The sequence below is a fragment of the Geotrypetes seraphini genome, chromosome 10, assembly GCF_902459505.1.
Source record: "Geotrypetes seraphini chromosome 10, aGeoSer1.1, whole genome shotgun sequence".
NCBI lineage: Eukaryota > Metazoa > Chordata > Amphibia > Gymnophiona > Dermophiidae > Geotrypetes > Geotrypetes seraphini.
The window spans coordinates 138,022,748-138,049,404 of record NC_047093.1 but is presented as its reverse complement, the minus strand read 5'-3'; the positions used below and the strand labels follow the sequence as shown (position 1 = coordinate 138,049,404).

The following is a 26,657-nucleotide window of genomic DNA, read 5'->3' as shown; positions in this document are numbered from 1 at the left end:
ATGCGGAGGAACGAGAAAGAGCAAACCCCTGGAAAGATTGGAAGAGTTGGTCCACCAACGGAGCGAGCGTCTCAAAGAAGGAGTCACCGTTATCGGACAAGAGACCGGGTCGCGATCCTGATGCCACTGCGAGGTCAAGGTCCACTGAGGAAGCCTCAGATGCAAGTGGGCGAACGGAGTAACGTGGACCGTCGATGCCATGTGGCCCAGAAGAACCATCATGCGCTGAGCCGATACTACGGGCATCAGCGAAACTTGGCGACTCAATCGAAGCAGGACCTCCAACCGAGGGGGGGGGGGGGGAGGAACGAACGAAGGCGAACCGTGTCCAGCACGGCTCCTATAAACTGAAGGGATTGAGTCGGGCACAATTGAGACTTGGGAAAGTTCACTTCGAACCCCAGACGTTGAAGGAAGATGATAGTCTGTTGGGTCGCTGAGATAACCCCCTCCCTGGTCGACGCCCTGATCAGCCAATCGACCAGGTAGGGAAAGACCTGTAGCCCCCGAGATCTCAGGGCTGCAGCGACCACCACCATACACTTCGTGAAGACTCGAGGGGACGAAGCCAGACCGAAGGGGAGGACCCGATATTGAAGGTGCAACTCCCCCACCTGAAACCGTAGGAATTTGCGGAAGGCGGGATGCACCGGAACATGAGTATATGCTTCCTTTAAGTCTAGGGAGCACATCCAATCCCCTTCCTCCAAAAGAGGGTACAACACCGGAAGCGACAACATACGGAACTTCTCCCGGACCAGGAACTTGTTGAGCTTCCGGAGGTCCAAAATGGGGCGTAAGTCCCTGGTCTTCTTTGGGACCAGAAAGTAACGGGAGTAAAACCCCCGCCCCGTTGGTCGGGGGGTACCGGTTCCACCGCCCGAAGGCTCAACAAGGCCCTTGCTTCCGCGAGAAGAAGAGGAAGTTGGGCCTGACTGAATGGGTAAGCCCCCGGCGGATGTTCCGGCGGCGTGGCCAAGAAATTGAGCGAGTAGCCCTCGGAGATAATCCGGAGCACCCAAGCATCTGATGAGATCCCGGTCCAGGCCGCAAAAAAGGCTCGGAGCCGACCCCCGATAGGAAGGGGGTTCGGCGAGAGTGCGGAGGGGGCCCGCCCCCATCCGCACTTCATGTCAAAAAGACGGCGCCGGCTTGGATGCCCCCTGCGCCGGAGGTTTTTGTTGGCCTCCCCTACCCTGTTGCGGCGGGCGCCGGGGCGGAGGTCTAGAGAAGGCCGGCATGGACTTCTGGGGGTATCGCCTTGGGGGAGGCCGGAATGGTTTCTGCGGCGGGGCCCGAGGTTTAGGACAGACCAAGGAGGCAAGGGAGCGCTCCTGTTCCGACAGACGTTTGGTCGCCGCCTCCAGGGACTCATCAAATAATTCAGAGCCAACACAGGGTAGATTGGCTAGATGTTCCTGCAAGTTCGGGTCCATGTCCAGGGTACGTAGCCATGCCAGCCGGCGCATTGCCACTGCAAAGGCGGATACCCTGGAGGCCAGTTCAAATGCGTCGTAGACAGCGTGAAACAGGTACAGACGCAGCTGCGATAAGTTGGACATGAATGTGGCAAACCCCTCCTTGTGGGAATCTGGCATGACCCCTTGATAACGAGGCAAGTCTTTGACCATGCTTTGCAGATAAGAGGAAAACGTAAAGGCATAATTAAGGACCCTGGTAGCCATCAGTGAATTGGAATAGAGGCGACGACCAAACTTGTCCAGGGTCCGTCCCTCCCGTCCGGGCGGGACCGCCGCCGAGACCTTAGCGGGCTGCGACTTCTTCAGCGCCGACTCAACGAGCAACGACTGGTGAGACAGTTGCGCTTTCTCGAAGCCCTTACATGGGATGGTCCGGTACATGGACTCCATCTTAGAAGGCACCGCTGTGACTGTAAGAGGGGAGTCCAAATTTCTCAGGAAGGTCTGATGGAGGACCTTATTGAGAGGCAGACGAGGAGTTTCTCTCGGGGGAGTGGGCAAGTCTTGTTCCTCCAAAAACTCCTTCGTGTACTGGGACCCAGCAAGCAAGTCCAGCCTGGCAAGCGGGGAAGGAGTTCGCGAAGTCCGAGCCGCCAAGAAAGAGGGGGAGGCCTCGCGGGAATACCGAGGCTCCCTACCGGACCCCAATCCCCAGGAGGCCGTACCGAGCGACCTCAAAGGGTCGGGGACTGCCTATGCCCCGAGGAGCCCTTGGGGGAAGTCCCCGGGGTATGAGGAACCGAGGTCCGTCCCCTCCGTCTCGGCGAGGAGTCTCTCGAACCCCTCCCCACGGGGGATCGGAAAAGCCTCGGATTGTCGAGGCGGAGCTCCGAGACCCGCAAGGTCTCACCCCCGGTCGGCGAGGAGCGACCGCGTCTCTGAGGGGAAGCCCGAGAACGCTTGGGCTTCCTCGGTCGATGCCTCGCCCGAGGCCGAACCGAGGGCGAGGAGCCCCGGGAGGACCTCGAGGAAGAGGATGTGGAAGAGATCCTCCTAACTCGACGCACCTTGTCCCGAGGCCTGACACTTCTCTCAGGCTGGTCAACCGAGGTCGAGGGCAAGGTCGGGGTCGAGGTCGGCAGACCCCCGGGGGCCGAAGCCGAGGGCACCGAGACCGAGGCCGCCGACGCCGGGGCAGTCAAGGCCGGAGCAGTCGAGGCCGAAGCCTGCTGCAGGTGTGCGAGGGCCCCGGAAAGCTCCGAGGCAATCAGTGCGCGGAGCAAGTCCTGGAAGACCGGAACCCCCATCATGGCTGGCAGGCCGGGGCCGAGGAGTGCTCCCTGGAGGGCGACCTCGGTCTCAAGTATTCCCTCGGGGCACTAGGCTTCACTACTCGGGGCGGGGCCGAGGACGACCCACCCGCAGTCAAGGAGCCCGAGGATGGCTTCTTCGCCGACCCTGGAGTCAAGGATGGAAGGGAGAACTTACCCGAAGCAGGCTTGGTCGAGGCAGTAGGCTTGGAGGAAGTCGAGGGTCGCGGCGAGGTCGAGGGGGCCGAGGTCGAGGCCGGGGCCGAAGCCGAGGCCGGGGCCGAAGCCGAGGCCGTCGAGGCCTTCTCCGCCGCGTGGTCCGCAGAGAAGAGCTCCGCCATCCGGGCACGGCGTCGGCAGAGGGCTCTAGTCTGAAAAGTGGAGCACCTATCACAGGACTCCGTAGGATGCTCAGGACCCAAACAAACCAAGCACCACCGGTGAGGATCGGTAATTGAAAGTAACCGATCGCACCGGGTGCACTTTTTAAAGCCCGTCAAGGGACGGGACATGGACACAAAAACCGGCCGGGAACGAACGAGGTCCCGCGGCCGCGGCTACCGGGAGCCCCCGGAGCCGAACAAAAAACCTCTTTTCTTTTTTTTTTTTTTTCGACGAAAACTGAAACAAAAACAAAGAAAAAAGCAAAGTAAGCACAGCGACCGAGAAAGAAACACTCAGCCGCGGTGTCAGAAGGCTAAAATCGAAGAGCACAAATTCCACAGGGCTTCTGGCTCCGCGGAAAAAACTGAACTGAGGACCACGAGGTGGGGATGCGCCCTCTAGTGGGCAAGAAGGCATGCACATGCGTGGTGCAGTGTAGCAAACTTGAAACTTCAATCAAGTTTGCTTGAAAAGCTGTCCGCGCTGGGGCTCCGTAGATGACGTAACCCACATGTGAGAATATCATGCCTGCTTGTCCTGGGATAAAAAATGACCAGCAGTAGGAAAAATAAAATAAAAAGTAAAGTTGAAAACCCGCTTGCTGGCGCTTTTAGAAAAAAGGTCAGGCTGAGAAGAATTCGCGACCAAGATGACAGCTAGGGAGAACACTGCACTGTGCTAAGCAAAGCCCCACATGAAATAACAGTGATCTATAGAAGAGGAGACCTTTTACCTTGAAGGTCATAGTCTTCAGCAGCACACATCCTATGGAATGTGTGGCGGTGGTTAAAGCTACAACCGTAGCACCCTACGGTTGTGGGTTCAAACCCACGCTGCTTCTTGTGACCCTGGGCAAGTCACTTAATTCCCCGATTGCCCCAGGTACATTAGATTGTGAGCCCGCTGGGACATACAGGGAAAAATGCTTGAGTACCTGAATAAATCCATGTAAACCGTTCTGAGCTCCCTTGGGAGAACGGTATAGAAAAATTGAATAAATAAATAATATAGCACTGCCTTTTAGAAATATACTGGAACGGGAAACTTGATTCACATGAAGTAACCACAAAGGCACCGTAAATAAGATTTAATTGAAGATAAATAAATGGAAGATTCCCACCATCCTATTGGTGAAGGACATCAGCCAGTAACAGTACAGGAGAATTAAACACTTGCATGTGAAATAATTTATTTAACAGTAAAAAAAAAAAAAAAAAAAAAGCTTTTTGGATCATCATCCAGGAAGCAGAAATAGCATTGCCAACATCTTCCTGTGTTCCCTTCTTTCCAAAACAGATCCTAAATATGTTGGTGGGCAGTCTTACCTTTCAAACGCTCAAGGATGGGCCATTTCGCCCTATCGAGAACTCTCACCCAATTCTATTCTTCATAGGCCACAAAGCACAGTTACTTACTGTAACAGGTGTTATCCAGGGACAGCAGGCAGATATTCTCACATGTGGGTGACGTCATCCATGAAGCCCTGATGCGGACAGCCTTGCAAGCAGACTTGCTTGTAAAACTTTTACAAAGTTCGTGACTGCCACATTACGCATGCGCGCGTGCCTTCCCGCCTGACATAAGGCGTTCATCTCCTCAGTTCAGATTGCTAGCTAAGAAGCCAACATGGGGAGGTGGGTGGGTTGTGAGAATATCTGCCTGCTGTCCCTGCATAACACCTATTACGGTAAGTAACTGTGCTTTATCCCAGGACAAGCAGGCAGCCTATTCTCAACATGTGGGTGACTTCCAAGCTAACCAGAATGGGATGGTGGGAGTGTTGGCAATTTTGGAGAATAAATTTTGTAAACCTGACTGGCCGAAATGGCCATCCCGTCTAGAAAAGAATCCAGACAATGAGAGGTGAAAGTATGAACCGAGGACCAAGTGGCAGCTTTGCAGATTTCCTCAATAGGAGTGGATCTAAGGAAAGCTACTGATGCCACCATGGCTCTTACTTTGTGGGCTGTGACTCGACCCTGTAGATCAGGGGTGGCCAAATAATTGATCGCGATCGATCAGTAGATTGCAAAGGCAACGTGAGTCGATCGCGTTGCCTTTGCAATCTTTTTCTCCCTGCTGCTTCCCCGAGCCAGGCCAGGCGCTTACAAGCGCCGGACTCACACGACTTCACCTCTGACGTCAATTCTGACGTTGGAGAGGAAGTTATGGGCCAGCCAATCGCTGTCTGGCTGGCCTGGAACTTGCACCCCGACATTAGAATTGACGTTGGAGGTGAAGTCTTGTGGGTCCGGCGTTTGTACGCGCCAGGCCTGGTTCGGGGAAGCAGCAGGGAGAAATCAGCGTGTGTGTGTGGGGGGGGTTAGGGAAAGAATTGGGGAAGTGGAGAAATCGGTGTGATGGCTTGAGGGGGACAGGGGGAGAGAAAGAAAGGCAGAAATAAAGAGGGGGGCAGTGGGGACAGAGAAAGAAAGAGGCAGGCAGGGGGAGAGAGAAAGAAAGGCAGAAAGAGGGGGCATGTGGAGAGAGAAAGAAAGATAGTCAGATGGGGAGAGAGAAAGGCAGAAAGAAAGAAATATTGGCTTTACAGAAGGAAGTGTAATCAGAGACTCATGAAATCACCAGACAAAAGGTAGGAAATATGATTTTATTTTCAATTTAGTGATCAAAATGTGTCCGTTTTGAGAATTTATATCTGCTGTCTATATTTTGCACTATGGCCCCCTTTTACTAAACCGTGATAGTGGTTTTTAGTGCAGGGATCCTATGAGTGTCGGGAGCTGCGAGGGGCATTCAGCGCAGCTCCCTGTGCTAAAAACCGCTATCGTGGTTTAGTAAAAGGGGAGGGGGTATAGTTATCTATTTTTGTATAGTTGTTACTGAAGTGACATTGCATATTTTAGTCATCTGCCTTGACCTCTGGAAACCCCCCGAATACAAATGATAATTAACATTTTTTCTGTGTATAGTGTGCTTTGTGTTGTTTTAAAATTTTATTGTTGGTAGATCATTTTAACTGGGTCATTTTAAAAGTAGCTTAAAAGTGTGGGCACCCCTGCTGTAGATGTAGTCCAGCCTGAGCATAGCAGAAAGAGGCGCAAACAGCCATCCAGTTGGAGATGGGGCGCTTGGAAACTGGATGCCCCAACTTGTTTGGATCAGAGACAAAAAGTTGAGGAGCAGATCTGTGTGGCTTAGTACGCTGCAAGAAGAAAGCCAAAGCATGCTTACGGTCCAGAGTATGAAGAGCTGTTTCTCCAGGATGAGAATGAGGCTTTGGAAAAAACACTGGAAGTGCAATGGATTGATTGAGATGAAATTCCGAGACCACTTTAGGTAAGAATTTAGGATGAGTACACGAGCCGCGGTGAGAGAAGGCACGAGTAGAACTAAGTCTAGCGCAGAGCATCGAAACGAGTGGCTTGTAGGCTCTGCAGAAAACTGAGAACTGAGCAGACACGCCCCCCATGTCAGGTGGGAAGGCACTCATGCACGCGCGGTGTGGCAGTTGCAAACTTTTTAAAAGTTTTACAAGCAAGTCTGCTTGCGAGGCTGTCCGCATCAGAGCTCTGTGGATGACATCACCCACGTGAGAATATGCTACTTGCTTGTCCTGGGATAAACTGGTGTATCTTTTATTTATAAAAATTCCCATTCCCAATATTCAAATTGGTTTAACAATAACATATGTACATTACAAATATTAAAACAGATTAAACGCACACAATGAAAATTAAAAGAGATTAAACGCACACAACAGGTGCTATGTATGCAATCTCTCTCATGCGCACTCACCACAGTGGACAGCCTGAAAGCATACCAGGCTGTGGCCTTGAGGCATCAGACAAATGAAATGAATCCTGCACACTTGCACGAGCATAGTTCTGACCCAGCACAGTTCTATGCAAATTCCTAGAAATTTGCTCCCTTGCTGAGAACAGAGTTTCATTTGAACCCATAGCTTTATCTAATTAGCAGCCTGCCCAGTGGAAAACTAGTCTGAGTATGGTTATGGCCCCTTATTCTACCCACCCTCTACTCTTTCCATTCTTTTACTAATGCTTCCATGCATGTTCAGGATTCCCGTGTTTGATTAGTTTGGTGAAATAATTCTCTTAATTTACTGGCTGGCTAGCCCCGCATTGGAGCAAGCTCTGACTTATGTCCCCATGGCTCATGCTAGGTAAGGCCTCACTGTCCTGCTGCTATTCCAGGGACAGCACCAAGGCCAGCAGAAGACTCCCACTGAGGGTTAAATCCTCTTCTTTTGTAAAGGAGAACTGAGAAATAGTTGAAAAGTGCACATTTCAAGTGTTAACATGTAGTGTGTTTCTCTTCCTTCATTTGCAGACTTAGGTGTGTTTTCTGGGGATCTTAGTGAAAAACATATTAAAGTGTGTTCATTCCTTATTCTCCAGCCCCAATTCTATCCTCTTACTCTGCAGCCATCTCTACTCTTCTCACTGAGGGTCAGGTCCCTGGTGGTGGCCTAGCAATTTTGCTTCTCTCCTTCAGCCCCATAGGTTGGGTCTCTTACAGTAGGCTGATGATAGAGCAAAAGTCCATGGCAGCACCTTTCTAGTGTTGCAGGAGCTGGGGTCATCATGATGCCAACTTCTTACTTCCCAACTCTCCCACTGACTTCTACTTCTGATCCTTCTTTCTGCTTTATCCATATGCACAGAGTTATTCATGCCTGCAGATACACAGATAGATGGACCCTCCCAAGGGTGTTATTTCATGAGCAAAATGAATCTACAGAATACACACCCTTCTTAGACATTGGCTGTTCTTCATTTTTATGGGAGGCCTACTGCTATGGATGAATACCAAAGAATCATTTCCTTGCCATCTAGGCTCTTTGCTCAGAATGGCTACAGTATGACAGTCTTGTCCTTTTCTAAGACAAGATTACATATCCCATCAAAAAACCCCACCCTCGTGCACTTCCCTTTACAGGACCTTTAAAATGCACAGGGTGCTTTTATTTGTAAGTGGGAAAATCCAGGTCCCTCTCATCCAGCCATTTCACAGCTAACAGTAGACCTTGATCTCTTTAGGAAAGGGGAGATGCTCCACTGTTGTCACACAAACTTCTAATGGCCCCTCTGCATATCTGAGAAAGCCTCCAACTCCAAAGCTGTAAAGTGCTTCTGCAATCATTAACCCCACAGACAGTGAAGACTGTTATAAGAAAGGGCTCTGCTTGCCATGTGGCTACTGCTCCTGTATGAGCTTAAGGTCAAATATGGCCTCACCGGCCCATAGGCGAGTGGCGAAAATATGCCGGCAGGGCAGGAGGCTGGAGGTGTAGATGGAGCAGCTGCATTTGCTCATGGTCCGGTTGATAAAGAAATCAGAAATTGTATCACTAAGGACAAAGCCTCTTGTCTGCTCTCTAATCTCATAGCTCCCCTGCCTAGTGAGACTGATCTCTTCTTGTATAAGTTTTAAGCTGGCTGCAGAACAGACAGATTGGTAGAGGGTAGAAATTTTGTCTTCTTCCAGTGTTGCTGTCAACATCTTGAGGGTCTGAAGACGCAGCAGTCCGCCAACACATGTAGCCAATGTTACAGATGGGTTGAGGACTGGTGCAAGCTTCTCTTGATGGAATCTTATGTGGTCAGAGAACCTGGATCTCTTTGGCTGGGACAGCCCCCAGCATGCCACCCATATCTCCTTGCGATAGTGCCAATTTTCCAAGAAGTACTGAAGAAAATCCACCAGTGAAACAGCTTCCAGCTCCCTGAGGTTGCGCTGGTAGACATCAGCAGAGTGGGCACTGGCTAGGTTATGGATGATGTTCCTCATTGTCTCCTGGACACTAAGGTCTTCTTGGGCCACTCTATTGTACAAAGTCTCCAGGGCAAATGTTTGGCTCATCACTACTGTTCTTTTTGGAAGAAGGGCTCGGATCAAATCCACCTCCTTGAAACTTGCATCGACGATGATATTCTGTATCTGGGGTTTGATGACATCAGGCACACATTGCAAGAGGGACACCACCATAAACCGGATTGGTGTCTCGCTGTCCTTATGGGCTACAAAGTAGGCACACTCACAGCCCATGCTCTCCTCATCCTCACAAAGCACTGTATACAAGTTGAAGTCCTCATTCACTGACATGGACCGATGCAGGTACAAGGCAGAAGGGAAACGCTGAAGCAAGCACCTCATTCGTGATGTCATCAGAAATATTCTCTCTACTGCCACGCTATCTGGACAGAAGACCAATTTGACTTTGGCCCTGGAGTCCATGGAGAACAAGACTGTCAACTCCCTCAACAGGTCTTGTAGTATTGGCTCTTCACCAGAACTGCGTTCTACCATCTTTTGAAGGTCCCGGACCTCCAGGAACTGTTTGGAGATGCTATTAGTCATCCCCAAAAGAAGATTTTGCTTGGAGTTCAGCTTGAACTTTTGGAAATATCTGGTGACTTCCTCCTCACTAAGCTGGTGATTGTGTTCCAACTCGGCCTCTGTGATCAACAGACGGTTACCACAGGGACTGGCTCGAAGGATGATGTTGGAAGGGCAGGGTGGAGATTCCCTGGAAGAAAGAGGACATTGTTACTTTTAAATGAATTGGGCAACAGTCATAGATGAGAGGAAACATTTGGATTTTATCATGGATCTTGTGCCTGATCTGTAATAAGACTCTGATCTTTCAGTACTGAGCCTCACCCTCACCCATCTGTATACACTGCTCTGCCAATATGCATCTGTCCTGCCCTGGAGTGAGAAATAATCTTCCCAGCATACCTCCATGCTATGCTGAAAGCAGTATCTTCCAGAGCCAGAAAAAAACTTGCAAGAACGATTCTTGAGTCAGAATCAGAGCAGGAACCTGTTACCCTAGGATGCTTCCTGCCTGCACTGAAGTTCAGGACATACCAGGGGGAGTTCCTTGGCGTACTTTGCATGGCGAAGGCATGTTTGCAGGCTAGGCGTACAAAGCCATACTTCAGGGTAGCCACCAGCTCGGTGCCATGAGTCCGGGATATCTTGAACTTGTCCAGTGGGGTGGAGCTCTTTATTTTATAGAGAGCCTTGTTCTCCTGGCACCAAACGTCAAAGAAAAGGCGGAAATCCATCCAGCTGAAGAACTCCCGGCCCTTCAGATCTGCAGACTTGTCTTTGAGCTGCGAAAAACCATAGGAAGAAATGTAAAAATGTACATAGCATGTTCACAGTGTCCCTGATATTTAAACACTAGTATTTATATCCAAATATTGGTACTGAACATTCAGGTATAGAGTGACCAATGGATGATACTACTGATATTCAGTGCCGGTACCTGGACAACTATTGGGTAAGTAAGGACTGAAAGTCCTCTGTCAATGATGAACAAGAACAGAACAAACAGATGTGGTCAAGGGAAGCAATTGCTAATTTTCTGTGACAGATTGACTTCAAAACTTTTTGTAAGGTTGGAACAACCTGTGTAAAACTAATTATCATTCCTGTGTGATTTTGTGAGAAACTGTGACCCCTTGATGCAGGCGATAATTGCCGAAACCAAGCCATGTTGGGTCCTCTCCTTCATAAAGCCTTTGATGAAAGCCAATTTGTTTCCCCATCACGTCCCTTGACCACCCCTGTTTGTTCTGTACTTGTTACTACCCAGATAATACAAGTGCGGTTAGAGAAGATTTTCAACGGCATTAACCAGATAATGATGCTGAAGGAGAAATTAGGTTCTTACCTGCTAATTTACTTTCTTTTAGCTTCTCCAGACCAGTAGAGGTTAACTTTACGAATGGGTATATATCTAATCATGACCAGCAGGTGGAGACTGAAAACAAAACTTTGGGACAGTATATACTATCCTCCCTTCTCTATTTCCCTCAGTCTGCCGAATAGCCAAGCAGAACCAAGAACTGGAAAACAGGAAGAAAACAATACTCCGAACAGGAGTAACAAATAACATACCCAAATGCTGTTGGAAAATGCAGAGGAGAAATACCCGAAGGAAAATGTCCCCACAGCTCGCCAGCTAAGCCAGCCGAGCCACAGCCGCTGTTCTTTAATTCTCCCCGGCCCTAGAAAAATACTAGAACCCGCAGCAAAAAACAAAAACTGCCCGCGAAAACAGCCCCAACAACAACAACAACAACAGACAGGGTGGGGACCTCTACTGGTCTGGAGAAGCTAAAAGAAAGTAAATTAGCAGGTAAGAACCTAATTTCTCCTTCTTTAGCACTCTCCAGACCAGTAGAGGTTAACTTTACGAATGGGACGTACCAAAGCAGTCCCTCTCACGGGCGGGACCCCCGAAGGGCCGATACCAGAACACGCTCACCGAACACCGCGTCCCGACGCGCCTGAACATCTACCCGATAATGTCTAACAAAAGAATACAAGGAGGACCAAACCGCAGCCTTACAAATATCCACCGGAGGCACGAGCGACGACTCAGCCCAAGAAGCCGCCTGACCCCGAGTGGAAAGAGCCTTGAGAAACTCCGGAACAGGCTGCTGTTTCAGAAGATAAGCGGAAGCAATCGTCTCCTTGATCCAGCGCGCAATAGTAGCCTTAGAAGCGCCAGCTCCCCGACGAGGACCAGCCAGGAGGACAAAGAGATGATCGGACTTCCGGAATTCCTGGGTCCGCTGCACATCAGAGCGAAGGACCCGACCGACATCCAACTTGCGCAGCTGCCGTTGCTCAGAAGAGCCCTCCCGACCACCCAAGACCGGGAGAACCACCGATTGATTGACATGAAAAGGAGAAACAACCTTCGGCAGAAAGGAAGGAACAGGCCGCAAGACGACCCGCTCCCTAGACAACTCCAAGAAGGGAGCCCTACAAGAGAAAGCCTGCAGCTCAGAAATACGCCTAGCAGAAGTAATGGCCACCAAAAAGACCGCCTTCAAAGTAAGGTCCTTCAAAGAACAGTCGTCCAAGGGCTCGAAAGGCGGGCGCACCAAAACAGAGAGAACCAGATTAAGATCCCAAGAGGGAACCGAGGGCCGTAGGGGAGGCCTAAGCAACGTGGCCGCCCGCAGAAACCGAATCACATCAGGAAGAGCCGATAAACGCTGACCTGACACCAACCCTCGAAAGGTCAACAGGGCCGCAAGATGAACCCGGAGAGAAGACCAAGCCAGGCCTCTATCCAGGCCATCCTGCAAGAACTCTAGAATGTTAGGCAGAGAAGCGCGAAAAGAGGTCACTCCCCGCGCCCGACACCATTCCTCAAAGAGACGCCAAACCCGCACATAAGCCCGAGAGGTAGAAAGCCTCCGGGACCCCAACAGTGTAGCGATCACCTTGTCTGAATATCCCTTCTTGCTAAGGCGACCCCTTTCAAGAGCCACGCCGTAAGACAGAAGAGAGACGGGTCGAACATGGGAATGGGACCCTGCATCAGAAGGTCGTCCGAGAGAGGCAGAGGAAGAGGAACCGCCACCAGGTGCCTCACCAGATCCGCATACCACGGACGTCGAGGCCAATCCGGAGCCACCAGCACCACCAAACCCGGATGGTGAACAATGCGAAGAAGCACTCTGCCCACCAGCGGCCAAGGAGGGAACACATACAACAGCCCCTCCGTTGGCCACGGCTGGACCAGAGCATCCAGACCCTCGGCCAGCCCTTCCCTGCGACGACTGAAGAAGCGGGGCACTTTGGCGTTGCCACTCGTGGCCATCAGGTCCATCAGGGGCTGCCCCCAATCTTGCACTATCAACCGAAACGCTCCGGCGCCGAGAAACCACTCTCCTGGATCCAGGAAGTGACGACTGAGGAAGTCTGCCTGAACATTTTCTACCCCGGCTATATGAGAAGCCGAGAGGTCCAGAAGATGGGACTCCGCCCAAACCATGAGCCGAGCCGCCTCCTGCGCCACAGGAGTGCTCTTGGTGCCCCCCTGACGATTGACATAAGCCACCGCCGTGGCATTGTCCGACAGGACTCTGACCGACTTGCCCAGCAAAAGGGAGTGGAAAGCTAACAGCGCCAGCCTGACCGCTCTGGTCTCCAACCCGTTGATCGACCAGGAGGCCTCCTCCGCGGACCAGGTGCCCCGAGCTGAGTGGCCCATAAACTGAGCCCCCCAACCGAGGAGACTCGCATCCGTAAGGAGCACCGTCCACTGCGGGAGATCCAGACCCACCCCCTGAACCAGGTGAGGGGTCCGGAGCCACCAGCGCAGACTGCAGCGCGCCAAGCCTCGCAGGGGAACCGGAACATCCGAATCTTGCCTCCGGGGAGACCACCTCCGGAGCAGAGCATACTGAAGAGGACGCATGTGGGCCCGCGCCCACCTCACCACGTCCAGGGACGCCGCCATTGACCCCAGGACTTGGAGGAAATCTCGCGCCCGAGGACCCCGGGACGCCAAAAGCAGGCGAATCTGAGATTGCAATTTGCTCACCCGGGCCTCTGGAAGGAAGACCTTCCCCAAGGAGATGTCGAACATAACCCCAAGGCACTCCAGACGCTGAGCCGGGACCAACCGACTCTTGGAAAGGTTGACCACCCAGCCCAGCGACCGGAGAAACTCCACCAACCGAGCCGTAACCCGGGAGCTCTCCTGCAACGACTTTGCCCGAATCAACCAGTCGTCCAGGTAGGGGAGAACCAGGATGCCCACCGACCGCAAGGCTGCCGCGACAACCACCATTACCGTGGTGAACGTCCGAGGAGCCGTGGCCAGACCAAAGGGAAGCGCACAGAACTGAAAGTGCCGCCCCAAGATCGCAAAGCGAAGGAAGTGCTGATGAGAGGCCCGAATTGGAACCTGCAAGTAGGCCTCCGTCAGATCGAGAGACATCCAGGATGGGCCGAAAGGTCCCCTCCTTTATGGCCACCACAAAGTAAATGGAGTACCTGCCGGTGCCCCACTCCGTAGGGGACACCGGCACCACTGCCTCGAGATCTAGCAAACGCTGAAGGGTCTGACGAAAAGCCTGCGTCTTCCATGGAGTCTGACATGGAGAAGCGAGGAAAAGGTCCGGCAGAGAGCGGGTAAACTCCAGAGCGTAACCGTCCCGCACCACCTCAAGGACCCACTGATCGGACGCGATCTCGGCCCATTTGGGGAAAAATTTGCGCAGCCGGGCCCCCACCGGAACCAAAGGGGGCGCCGGCAAGGAGTCATTGCGCAGGACGGGAAGCGGGGGAACCGGCGGAGGGATTCCCTGCCCCCCGACGGGCCCCCCGAAAGGGCTGCATGCGCTGGAAGAACCGACCCCGGGAAAAACCCTGAGCCGGGAAAGAAGCAGCCCCACGCCCCGGGCGATACTTGCGAAATTCCCGCAAACGCCCCCGGGCAGCCCCACACCTAGACGCAGGGCGGGCACGGTCCTCAGGCAGACGGGGCACCTTCGAGTCCGTCAGAGTCTGAATCAACTCATCTAATTCCTCTCCAAACAAAAAGACCCCCTAAAGGGAACTTTAGTAAACTTAGCTTTGGACGCAGAATCCGCCGCCCAAGCGCGCAGCCACAAAATACGCCGCGCGGCCATGCCATAGACTTAGCCGAAATCCGCACCAAGTCATAAAGAGCATCTGAGAGGAACGAGGCAGCCATCGCAATCTTCGCTACCTCCTGATCCACTAGAGACCAGTCATCAGACTCCCGATCCAGGACACGCTCAGCCCACCGAAACACGGCGCGAGCGACTAGCTCCCCACAAACAGCCGCCTGGACCCCAAAGGCAGAGACATCAAAATCATACTTAAGAAGAGTCTCTAACGCACGCGCCTCCGAGACCCTAAGAGCAGAACCGTCCATAACAGGCACGGTATGCCGCTTAGGAAGTGCCGAGACCACCGCGTTCCCCATTGGCGAAATTAAGGTAGCCCTACCTCCCTCCGGGACGGGATACCCAAGAGCCAAGGCGCACACCAAACGAAACAGCGCCCATAGGCCACTGCGCCAACACAAAATCCCGCAAATCCTGACGCACAGGAAAAGAGCGGGAACCAGGACAGACCCCCTGAAGCAGAGGGGCCCCCATACGCGGGGTCTCCGGCGGCGCCACTGCAAAAATGCAGCACCAAGGAGACCTGCTACACAGGTCTAAAAGCTCATCCCTCTGAATAAAAAAGCGCACCACGGACGCATCTGCTCTGGAAGACGGGAAACCCGCCGCCCCGCTGCCAACAGGCGTCCCCTCTAGAGGATCCTGGAAGCCCGCCAAAGCAGCCAGGTCCTCAACCAGGCCAACACGCTCCTCCGCCCACCAATTCGCAATCCAAGCCCCCCCGCGGGCGCTTGGATGAGGGAGGAGGAAGAGGGGACGCCAAACGAAAAGAGGGAGGCAAAGCCATAGGGGGCGCGGAGGGAAACCCCCCCCGAAACCCCCCAGGCGCACGTGGGACCCCCAAAAGTCCGCACAAAGAAAGAAAATAAATTGGGGGCAAAAAACCCCTGGGGGTCCCCAGGGACTCCCTGCCCCAGCAGGGGTCCATGCTGAAACCTGCCCCTGTGTTCGCCATACAGGGGGAAGGTCACCTGAGGTTGCAGACAAAATGGAGGGGCCAGACAAAGAAAATGGCGAAGTTCCCGCCAAAAATGCTCCCTCCATGGCCTGTAGCGGCTGAGAAGACTGAACAGTCCCAGCCGCTAAGACAGGCAAGTCGGCATCAGCTGTCAAAAAATCAGCTGAGAGGGAATCCATCGGGGAATCCCTCCGTGGGCGGTTGTGGAAGACCGGGCTTCCCCACTGCTCCAAGCCGACTCGCGAGGCACCATCGGCGGGGAGCTCTGGGCGCCTGCAGCCGCTGCCGACGGAGCTCCACCACCTCACCGACCCAAACCGCCGAGTTCAGGCCGGCCGCGAGTGCCTCGCGGCTGGACTAAAATTGTGGCCTACTCCCCCGGAGAAGGGCACAATTGCTCCAGACGCGACCTAGCTATAAAAAAGTGCTGGTTACATGAAAAAATACAGTAAAATACAGTTTTCTTAAAGGGAAACAACCCTTCAGACCAGCACTACCTCAGGATTTTTTTTTTTTTTTTTACAGAACAGACTCCACAGGCTCTCGAAGCAATATGCCTTGCTTGACTTAGGGGGCAAGGCTTACTGCTGAGGCTCCTCTAAAAAAATGTGGGGAGGTGGAGGAAGTGGGGGGAGGGACCCCGCTCGTGACCCGCCGGGTTTGACACCCCCGAGGTCGGACGGACCCCCAAACAGGGCCCGACCAAGCTCCGTCCGGCCAAAAACAGGGACAATAAACCCCTAAACAAATTCCAACAGCCCTACCAAGAGAGATGGGTACAGATCACTCAACACCTGCTGGAGACTGAAAGAAGACTGAGGGAAATAGAGAAGGGAGGATAGTATATACTGTCCCAAAGTTTTGTTTTCAGTCTCCACCTGCTGGTCATGATTAGATATATACCCATTCGTAAAGTTAACCTCTACTGGTCTGGAGAGTGCTAAAGAAAACCCAGTTATGGCCCCAGTGAGTGGTACTTATCTGGGATATGTGCTGCTGAATAACTGGCCTGAAATTTCTGACACGACTATTTGCTATTAAGTGTCCGATCTCCCTTCCACATTCATCCTCTACCTCTAAAGGATTTTATGTGAATTTCTTCTCCTGTAATTTCTCTCTAGCTATAAAGATATCATGTACTTTATTCAGACTTAACATTATCGCTGAAGAAGGGATTGATCTGGTATCAAAAGTTCATACACTAGGTTTTATTTGTTTGCGCAGTGAAGAGACTCTTAACCTCCACCCACTTCTAGGCAACACACACACAATATTGTTACCTTAGCAATCTTCCTCCTACCACTAACATTTCTGGGGCTTACTTAGCATCAGAGAGACATGCTGTAATAGAAACATTAAAAAATGAAGACAGATAAAGACCATATGGCCTATCTAGTCTGCCTAACCAAGCCATTCTCTTAATCTACTATCCCCTCCTTTCCCTTAGAGATTCAATGTACTTGTCTCAGGCTTTCTTAAGACGAAAAGGAAGCGTTCACTTTTGAAGGTTAGAACGTCTTCCCTTGCCCAATGCTCCATTCGAGAGTTCGCTGCAACCTTGAGGCCCCGGGAAGTGTCCGGAGGCAAGTCTGCTGCCTTCTCACCTGGAAAAGAGACCAAGGAGCTGGTCTTTGAAACATCCCTTTCGCCTCTGGGAGTAGTTTCTCCACCGTATCCTGCTCCCAATGCGGCAGTGCTGGGGAAGTCTCGTGAGGATCCTCTCGTGGGGGAAACCCCGTTTCAAGGGTAACTAGCAGCGAGGAACATGGGAGAGCAGGTAGAGCTGTGAGTTGGAGTTTGCTCCCAGCTAATAAAACTGCCGGTGATAACTCTGGAGAACATATGGGAAGTTCTCCAGCACCTAAACAGTAACGTTACCAAATCTTCCCAAGATACTTCTCAGTTTGTATGTACTGATAAAGTTTCTTTGAATAGGAAGATAGAACAATTGGAGAACTTTAACAGCAGGTTGAATATCCATTTCTTAAACTTTCCCAAATCACCAATAATGTCTCCTCTGGATTTATTTAAAAAATACCTGAATGAGAGTGGGGGAGAGATCCAAGATGGTGTCAGAGTGAGTCGCGTCTGCAAGTGGCTCCTGTACTTTACTGGCTATTTTATATTTCCATCAAGAATCTTACCTTTTGCTATGCCTAAGAGCAGGGGTAAGCAGAGAAGTGTTCTTCCTGTTTCCTCTTCCACTTCCCTGATGCGACAAGCGGCTACAACATCTTATGCCATCCCGGCTGGAGCAGGCGTATCCACTGACCGAGGTGGGCAGACCTCGGTTTTGGAAGGCGAGGTATCGCTTAGCCCATTAGGACCTGAAATTCCTCCACGTCCCGGAGGAAGCGTTGGAGTTGATGTCTTTGTCGGCGTTGCAAGTTTCACCCCTGACCCCAGATATGATCCACAGCTTGCCGACTTTTTCACAGCCGACACTGGAGTTCGGAGGAACTGAAATTCGTATTGAAGCAGGGAAGGAGGAGGTGAAACCTATTGGGGAGTCTCCTGGAATATCTCTCCCTGCTCCTTTGATAAGACCTGCGGTGATCGACATGGAGGTGATTTGGAGTGGTTTGGAAACTTTACATAAGGTATGCTCCCAATTTGTTGCCTCAATACAGAATACTAACATTCAATTTAAAACCTTTGAAGAGAAATTCCAACAACAGTCTGTTAGAATGGACAATTTAGAAAAAATCTATGGCAGAAGTGAAGGTTTCTACTAACTTACAACTGAAGGAAAAAAGTGTTTGCTTACTAGGAAAATAGAAAATTTGGAGAATGCAAACAGAAGTTTGAACTTGAGACTTTTAAATTTTCCTGTCCCTAAAATTCAAACACCTGGAGATTTATTTCATTCCTTCTTAAATTCAGTTTTGAAATTTCCTGAAAATAATATGCCACCGCTACAAAAGTTATACTATCTGAACCTACCTAAAGAGGATAAAGAAAAAGGAGAAACATTACCAGGAGATTTGGATCTCACTGGTATGCTGGAGACATCTCAAGAAGAAATAATTACTAGAGCCACTTTACTGGTAACTTGTTTTTCTTCAAGATAAGGAGGCAATTCTCTGTCTATTTTATAATGTGGAATTTCATGGATTCAAAATTTCAATATTTCCTGATGTATCACAGTGGACGTAAGCCAGACATAAGAAATTTCTGGATTATTGTCAGTCTGTTTTGAGTATAGGAGCAACTTTTCAGTTACGTTTTCCTTGTAAATTCTGCAATACTTATCAGAGTAATAGATATATATTTTTATGAACCTGATCAATTGAACTTTTTCCTTGAGGGTAAAGCAACTAAAAGAACTTCAGAGGCCTCCATGGAATCTCCTAACTAGGCCATTAATTAATTGACTCCAACTGCACTCTGTAATGTGATTTAATTTTGAAGTATTTCCTGAAAACCAACTTCCCTTGGAGGTGATGGATTCTCTCTCCTCATATTGTGGACTTTGATTTTAGTTACTAATGTGAAATTATTTTATAATTTGATTTATTTGTTTCTTATTTCAATTGTTTATTTCCATTTAATTGTTGTTTATCAACTTGTAAAAGAATATAAATAAAAAAATACCTGAATGAAGTTTTGAAATTTCCCTTGGAAGCGTTTCTGCCATTAAATAAAATTTACTCTAAAGTAAATTTTATTTAATGGCAGAAACGCTTCCAAGGGAAATTTCAAAACTTCATTCAGGTATTTTTTTTTTTTTTAATTTATATTCTTTTACAAGTTGATAAACAACAATTAAATGGAAATAAACAATTGAAATAAGAAACAAATAAATTTACTATTTGCCATCTAAAAAAGCAATAGCAGTAAATCCAGATACGGAACAAATAAATACAAACAGGAAAATCTTAATACTACAGACTTGCTTGAAACAAGTATATCAGAAACAACTGAAAGAACTACTTTATTGGTTTCCCTTGTATTTGAGCAAGATGTCAATGCCATATTTAGACTGCATTACTTGAAATTCACAAGTATTGTTCTATGGTAAAAAAAGTTTGGATGTTTCTGGACTTAACCTGTCAAACACAAGAAAGAAGGAAACTATTTCTTGCAATGAGATCTGAGGCATTGAGTGCATGATTAAATACTTGGGAGTAAAATACATTTTCTATGCACCAGAACAACTGAGAACATTCTTGGATATGAAGAAGTTGGTGACGTGAATGTTTGGGAGAGATTAAGAACTCCTCTAATGAATTTTGGGAGCCACCGTTAAGCCTTTTCCTTATCATTTTGTGGTCTTAAATATGATTCTCTTCTCTTTACTAAGAACTTTCCTCCTTATTAATGGGGTCTAAGGAAGATATTATATAATTTTCATGTTACTTGAAGATTTCCTTTATTATATTGATTTTCTTTCTGTATTTCTTGTGCAAGAGTTATCTTGTTGAATTTGTTAAATTTCAATAAAATATATAAAAAAGAAGAAAGTGGCCAACAAATGTCTTCAGACTGGAACTGGATTTTACCTCACATGTACTGGATTCTGGAAAGCTCTCAGCTGTCACTGCCAGAGAGGGGATATCAGCTTCACTGGCAGCAGGAAGAGGCAGGCTCACATCCTGAGGAAGACAGTGAAGAGGAAAAGTTTATATCTAAGATGGGTGTAGTAGAAGAAATCTTCTGCCTCAGAGGTTCTGCCTTTCTGAACTTAAAGCTGAAGGAATTGGATACCCAATAGAATGGGTGATTTCTTGCTCAAAAAAGCTGGAAGTGAAAGCCCTGGTTTTTCCTGACTTCTCATAAATCTTGCTGTTAACTCTACTTTTACCAGTCCTGAAATGGAAACCAGAAGTTCGCACCATATTCCAGGGATGAGCTCACTAGGATCCAGAGACCACCAAGGCCCATATTTCACATTTGATACCAAGACCCCTTCCACTACTGGAAGAGGGATCAGTCCTCACCAAAGCTCACAACTTTGTATTAGATGGGGTTTCTTTTAAATTAATCCAGGGCCCTCAAACGTATGTGACTTTCTTTACCTCCTCTTTGATCCCATCCTCGGTAGAAGCTGAAGGAGAGATTTCATAGTCATTATCTACAGCAACAAATTCTTCTTTATCCTAGGTAAGAGAAAGAAACCTTTATTCACAAACACTTCTCTCACAACTGAACAACATTCTTGCTTGCACCCCCTCCGAACAAGAGTACTGGAAATGTGGGCTTCAGTTCACATACCAAATATAGCACATTCATCTGTAGTGCAAGTCTGCCTTACATCTGCCCCACAAAACAAGCATAATCTACACACGTGCATATATGAATTTTAACTATCAAATCTAAGGGGGGAGAGTGGATTGTGAGCCCACAGGAAAAAATGCTTGAGTACCTGAATAGATTCATGTAAACCATTCTGAGCTCCCTGGGAGAACGGTACGGAAAATTGAATAAATATTCCCATCAGCTAAATGTCACAAGCCAAACACAGGCATAGAGAAGTAGAATGTGTGGATGTGAATCACTTGTTTAGTCTTTCCACAAAGCACAGTTACTTTTACCGTAACAGGTGTTATCCAGGGACAGCAGGCATATATTCTCACATGTGGGTGACGTCATCTACGGAGCCCCGATGCGGACAGCATTTCAAGCAAACTTGATTGAAGATTCAAGCTTGCTGGCTGCACCACGCATGTGTGCCTCCTGCTCCACTAGAGGGTGCATCCCCTCCTCGTGGTCTCCAGTTCACATATCCAGCAAAGAAGCCAACCCCGGGGAGGTGGGCGGGTTGTGAGAATATATGCCTGCTGTCCCTGGATAACACCTGTTACTGTAAGTAACTGTGCTTTATCCCAGGACAAGCAGGCATGATATTCTCACATGTGGGTGACCTCCAAGCTAACTGATAAGGGATGGAGGGAGGTTGGCAATTCAAGAAAATAGGTTACGTAAGACCGATTGGCCAAACCGGCCATCGCTCCTGGACAGTGTATCCAGGCAGTAGTGTGAGGTGAAAGTATGAACCGAAGACCACGTGGCAGCCTTGCAGATATCCTCGATAGGCGTGGACCTGAGGAAAGCTATCGAAGCTGCCATCGCTCGGACCTTATGTCCCGTAACTCGACCGTACAGCGCGAGACCAGCCTGAGCGTAGCAGAAAGAAATACAAGCAGCTAACCAGTTGGACAGGGTGCGCTTGGAAACTGGGCGCCCCAACCTGTTGGGGTCGAAGGACAAAAACAACTGGGGGGCCGTCCGATGAGACTGGGTGCGTTGGAGGTAGAAGGCCAACGCCCGCTTGCAGTCGAGAGTGTGAAGCGCCACCTCTCCGGGATGAGAGTGGGGCTTGGGGAAGAACACAGGTAGAACAATGGACTGGTTGAGATGAAAATCAGACACCACCTTAGGCAAAAACTTAGGGTGAGTGCGGAGGACCACCTTGTCATGGTGGAATACCGTGAAAGGTGGGTCCGCCACCAAGGCCTGCAGCTCGCTAACCCTCCGAGCAAAAGTGAGAGCGAGTAGGAAGATCACTTTCCAAGTGAGGAACTTAAGATGACACTTATCCATAGGCTCAAATGGAGGTTTCATCAGTTGAGCTAGAACCACATTAAGATCCCAAACCACCGGAGGCGGTTTGAGGGGAGGATGAACATTCAGGAGCCCCTTCATGAAACGGGAAACTAAGGGATGGAGTGAAAGAGCCTTCCCTTCCAGGGGTTGATGAAAGGCAGCAATGGCGCTGAGATGGACTCGAATGGAATTGGTCTTCAGGCCAGAGTGAGATAAATGGAGTAAATACTCCAGAACCAAGGACACAGGGACCGACACCGGGTCCTGGCGGTGAGAGGAGCACCAGGACGAGAATCTATTCCACTTCTGAGAATAGCGGATTCTGGTCGAGACCTTTCGAGAAGCCTCCAACACTTCCCTGACCGACTGAGATACAGGGAAGGAAGTCAAGGGGAAAGAAACCAAGCAGTCAGATGAAGAAACTGAAGATTGGGATGTAACAATGAACCCCGACTCTGAGATAGCAGAGAGGGAAAGACAGGCAGAAGCAGAGGTTCCCTGACACTGAGTTGAAGTAGTAGGGAGAACCAAGGCTGGCGGGACCATCGAGGAGTGATCAAGATCAGAGTGGCCCTCAGAGATTTTAGATGGACCAGCGTCCTCAGAATCAGAGGGAACGGCGGGAACGCATAGAGGAACTTTCCCTCCCAATCTAGGAGGAAGGCATCGGCCTCGAGACGGTCCGGGGAGTATATCCTTGAACAGAAGAGAGGCAGTTTTTGATTGTCGGGGGAGGCGAACAGATCTATCTGGGGAGTCCCCCATGTGTTGAACACCTGTCACAGCACCTGAGAATGCAGGGACCACTCGTGTGGCTGGAGGAGGCGGCTGAGCCTGTCCGCCAGGCAGTTTTGTTCCCCTTGGATGTAAACCGCTCGAAGGGAGATGTTTTGGGAGACCGCCCACTCCCAGAGCCGTAGAGCTTCTTGGCAGAGGGACCAGGACCCCGTCCCTCCTTGCTTGTTTACGTAGTACATCGCCACCTGGTTGTCCGTATGGACGAGAACCACCCGGTCGTAAAGCAGGTGTTGGAAGGCCACTGCGGCGAGGTAGATGGCCCGGAGTTCCAACACGTTGATGTGGCAGCGACGGTCCTCTGCGGACCACAGACCTTGAGTGCGGAGACCGTCCACATGAGACCCCAAGCATACTCCGACGAGTCCGTGGTTAGGACCTTGTGGTGTGGAGGGGCGAGAAAGAGCAAACCCTTGGAAAGATTCGAAGAGTCGGTCCACCAACGGAGCGATTTTCGCAAGGAAGGAGTCACTGTCACGTGGCAGTTGATCGGGTCCCGATCCTGTCGCCATTGTGATGCCAAAGTCCACTGTGGTAACCGCAGATGAAGGCGAGCAAGCGGGGTAACGTGGACTGTGGAGGCCATATGGCCGAGGAGCGTCATCATTTGTTGTGCCGAGACCGAGTTCGATCTCGAGACTTGTCGGCTCAGGTTTACCAATGCCTTCTGACGCTGAGGGGGGAGGAAGGAGCGAAGGCGGACCGTGTCCAGCACGGCCCTGATGAATTGTAAGGACTGAGAGGGGCGTAGCTGGGATTTTGGGAAGTTTATCTCAAACCCCAGACACTGAAGAGAAGTGATAGTCTGTTGGGTCGCTGAGATAGCCCCCTCCCTGGTCGAGTCTTTGATCAACCAATCGTCCAGGTAGGGGAATACTTGCAGACCATGGGAGCGTAAGGCAGCCGTGACCACTACGAGGCACTTCGTGAAGACTCGGGGGGACGAGGACAGGCCGAAGGGGAGGACCCGATATTGCAGGTGAAGGTCTCCCACCTGAAAACGCAGGAACTTGCGGCAAGCAGGGTGCACCGGAACATGGGTGTAGGCCTCCTTCAGGTCGAGGGAGCAGAGCCAATCGCCCTCGCTGATCAAGGGGTAAAGAATCGGAAGTGAAAGCATCCGGAACTTTTCCCGTACTAGAAACTTGTTCAGGCGTCTCAAGTCTAGGATCGGGCGCAGGTCTCCCGTCTTCTTCGGTACCAGGAAGTAACGGGAGTTCCCCTTTGATTTTGGGGGAACGGTTCCACCGCCCGCAGACGGAGGAGATCCTGTGCCTCGGAGAGGAGGTGGGGCAACTGCGCTCGGTTTGGAGGGCACGCGCTCGGTGGACTGTCGGGGGGTACCTCTTGAAAGTTGAGCGAGTACCCTGATGAGATCACGCCAAGGACCCATGAGTCCGACGTGATGGCTTTCCAGTGAGGGTAGTAAGCTTGAAGGCGGCCCCCGATGGGGAGGGGGCTCGGTGGAGGTGCGGAGGGGGCCCGCCCCCGTCCGCTCATTCCGTCAAAAGGACGGAGATGGCTTCGCCGACGCCGTGGGCTGTGACTTTGGTGGAGCCCTAGAGTGAGCCTGGGGGCGTCGCGGCGGTGGTCTGGAAAAGGCCGGTGTGGACTTTTGGGGGTAGCGTCAAGGCAATCCCCGGAAGGGGCGAGAGGTCTGTGGTTTAGGCTTCTGTCGGACAAGAGACGCGAATGAGCGTTCGTGTTCAGACAGCCGTTTCGTAGCAGCTTCGATGGTGTCGTCAAAGAGTTCCTTCCCGACGCAGGGGAGGTTGGCTAGTCGATCTTGCAGGTTGGGGTCCATATTGACGAGTCGTAGCCATGCCAGCCGGCGCATGGCCACCGCGAAGGCTGCGACCATGGAAGATAGCTCGAAGCCGTCGTAAGCGGCGTGGAACAAGTGTAGCCTGAGGTTGGAAAAATCCTCGAGGAGGAGGCTGAACTCTGTCTGGCGATGGGTGGGTAAGCTCTCCGAGAAGGAGGCGAGCCGCCCAATGAGGTGCTTCAGGTAGGAGGAAAAAGTGAAGGTGTAGTTCAGGACTCTGACGGTCATCATAGAGTTCTGGTACAACCGGTGTCCGAATTTGTCCAGTGTCCGGCCTTCGCGTCCAGGGGGGACCGCCGCGGACACCCTCGAGGGGTGAGCTTTTTTCAAAGATGATTCCACCAGCAGGGATTGGTGGGACAGCTGTGGTTGCTCAAACCCCGGGTGAGGTACCGTCCGGTACTTAGACTCCATTTTGGATGGGACCGCCGTCACCATGTAAGGAGTCTCGAGGTTCCTGATAAGGGTCTGCCCGAGTACCGGGTTCAGTGGTAGCCGGAGGGACTCTCGGGGCGGGGAAGGCATATCCAGCTCCGCGAGGTATTCCTTGGAGTACCTTGAGTCAGATTGTAGGTCCAAGTCAAGGGCACGTCCCATGTCCTGGACGAACCTCGTGAAGGATGGTCGATGGGGTCCCGTGGCCCCTTGCGGGACCGCCGTTTGGCTGAGAAGGGGAAGCCTTCCTCGAATAGCGGGGCTCTCGCTCGGATCCTCGGTCCGATACCGGAGATGCGCTGTGAAAGCGCTCCGGGGTCGAGGACCTGCGTCGCCTCGAGGAGCCCCTCGGGGACGCTGCCGGGGTTCTGGGGACCGACCGGTGCCTGGTCGGGGATCCCTCCCCGGACTCCCTCGGCAAAAGCCTAGGGCCTCGGGCCGGAGCTCCGGACCGAGGGGGAGTCAATAGGAGCTGTGGGTTGGTAAGAGACAGCTCGGTGACCCTTAGCGGTTCCCCCGATCGAGTCGAGGGGGTGCGCCCTCGTACCGGAGGGGAACTCCGGGCTTTCTTAGAGAGGGGTCTCGATTTTCGTTTTGAATGCCTCGGGGAGGAATCCGATGAAGAGGAGAGGCGACGAGAACGGCGAGGTTTTCCTCGAGGGGTCTCGGCACGTTGCTCAGGCTGGTCCGGCGCATGCGAGGTCGAGGCCGGTTGAAGGTGAGCCATGGCAGCGGATAGCTCCGTTGTGATCATCGCTCGGAGCAGGTCCTGGAATACGGGCACGGACAGCATCGATGGCATGTCCAAGGCCGCTGTGCTCTCCACCGGGGGTGATCTCGCTTCGGAGCATTCCCGAGGGGTGGAGGCACGTCCCGAGGTCTTCGGGGTTTTTACCGGGGCCGTGGGTAAGGAGTTTCCACTCTGTGCGGCCATTGTCCCCGAGGTTGGCTTCTTCGACGATGTGGAATCTGAGGAAGGAAGAGGGGACTTACCCGGGGCAGAGGACTTATGAGAGCTCGAGGTCTTCGAAGTCGAGTCCCGAGGCGGGGCCGATGTAGTCGAGGCCGAGATTGAGGCCGGGGCCGAAGCCGGGGCTGATCTCGAGGCCGAGGGTTGATCGGTAGCAAATAGCTCTGCCATGCGGGCCTGGCGGTGGCGGAGCGCCCGCTGTTGAAAAGTTGCACACCGGGGGCAAGTTTCCGTTGGATGTTCGGCCCCAAGGCAAAGGATGCACCAGCGATGCGGGTCTGTGAGAGATAGAAGACGCTCGCACCTGGTGCACTTTTTAAAGCCCGTAATGGGCCGGGACATCCAGGCGGCCACGGCCAATCAGGCCTCGCTGTCGCGGCGATCCGGGAGCCCCCGGATCGCGAGAAAAAGGCGCGAAAAGCGCAATGAGCAGGAAGAAAAAAAAAAATTTTTTTGTTATGCACAGCGACTTTTACGAAGAAAAGAAAAAAAAAAAAGAAAAAAGATAGTAAATCGCGGTGCAAAGAAGGCACTAGGGCAGCGCTAAGAAAAACGTGTCT

General features: G+C 51.2%; 1 protein-coding gene across 2 annotated transcripts in view; it reads right to left on the bottom strand.

Moving 5' to 3' along the window:
• Positions 1 to 6,339: 6,339 nt before the first annotated feature.
• Positions 6,340 to 26,657, bottom strand: part of LOC117367518 (uncharacterized protein ZSWIM9-like) — a 56,228-nt gene continuing 35,910 nt past the window's right edge. For both annotated transcript variants that reach the window (XM_033960116.1, XM_033960117.1), the window contains 4 exons: positions 20,545 to 20,625; positions 20,029 to 20,121; positions 9,971 to 10,218; positions 6,340 to 9,626 (listed from right to left, as the gene is read on the bottom strand). In XM_033960116.1, coding sequence (XP_033816007.1) covers positions 8,294 to 9,626; positions 9,971 to 10,218; positions 20,029 to 20,121; positions 20,545 to 20,625 — 1,755 coding nt within the window. In that variant the 3' untranslated portion in view covers positions 6,340 to 8,293. The remainder of the gene's footprint in view (positions 9,627 to 9,970; positions 10,219 to 20,028; positions 20,122 to 20,544; positions 20,626 to 26,657) is intronic.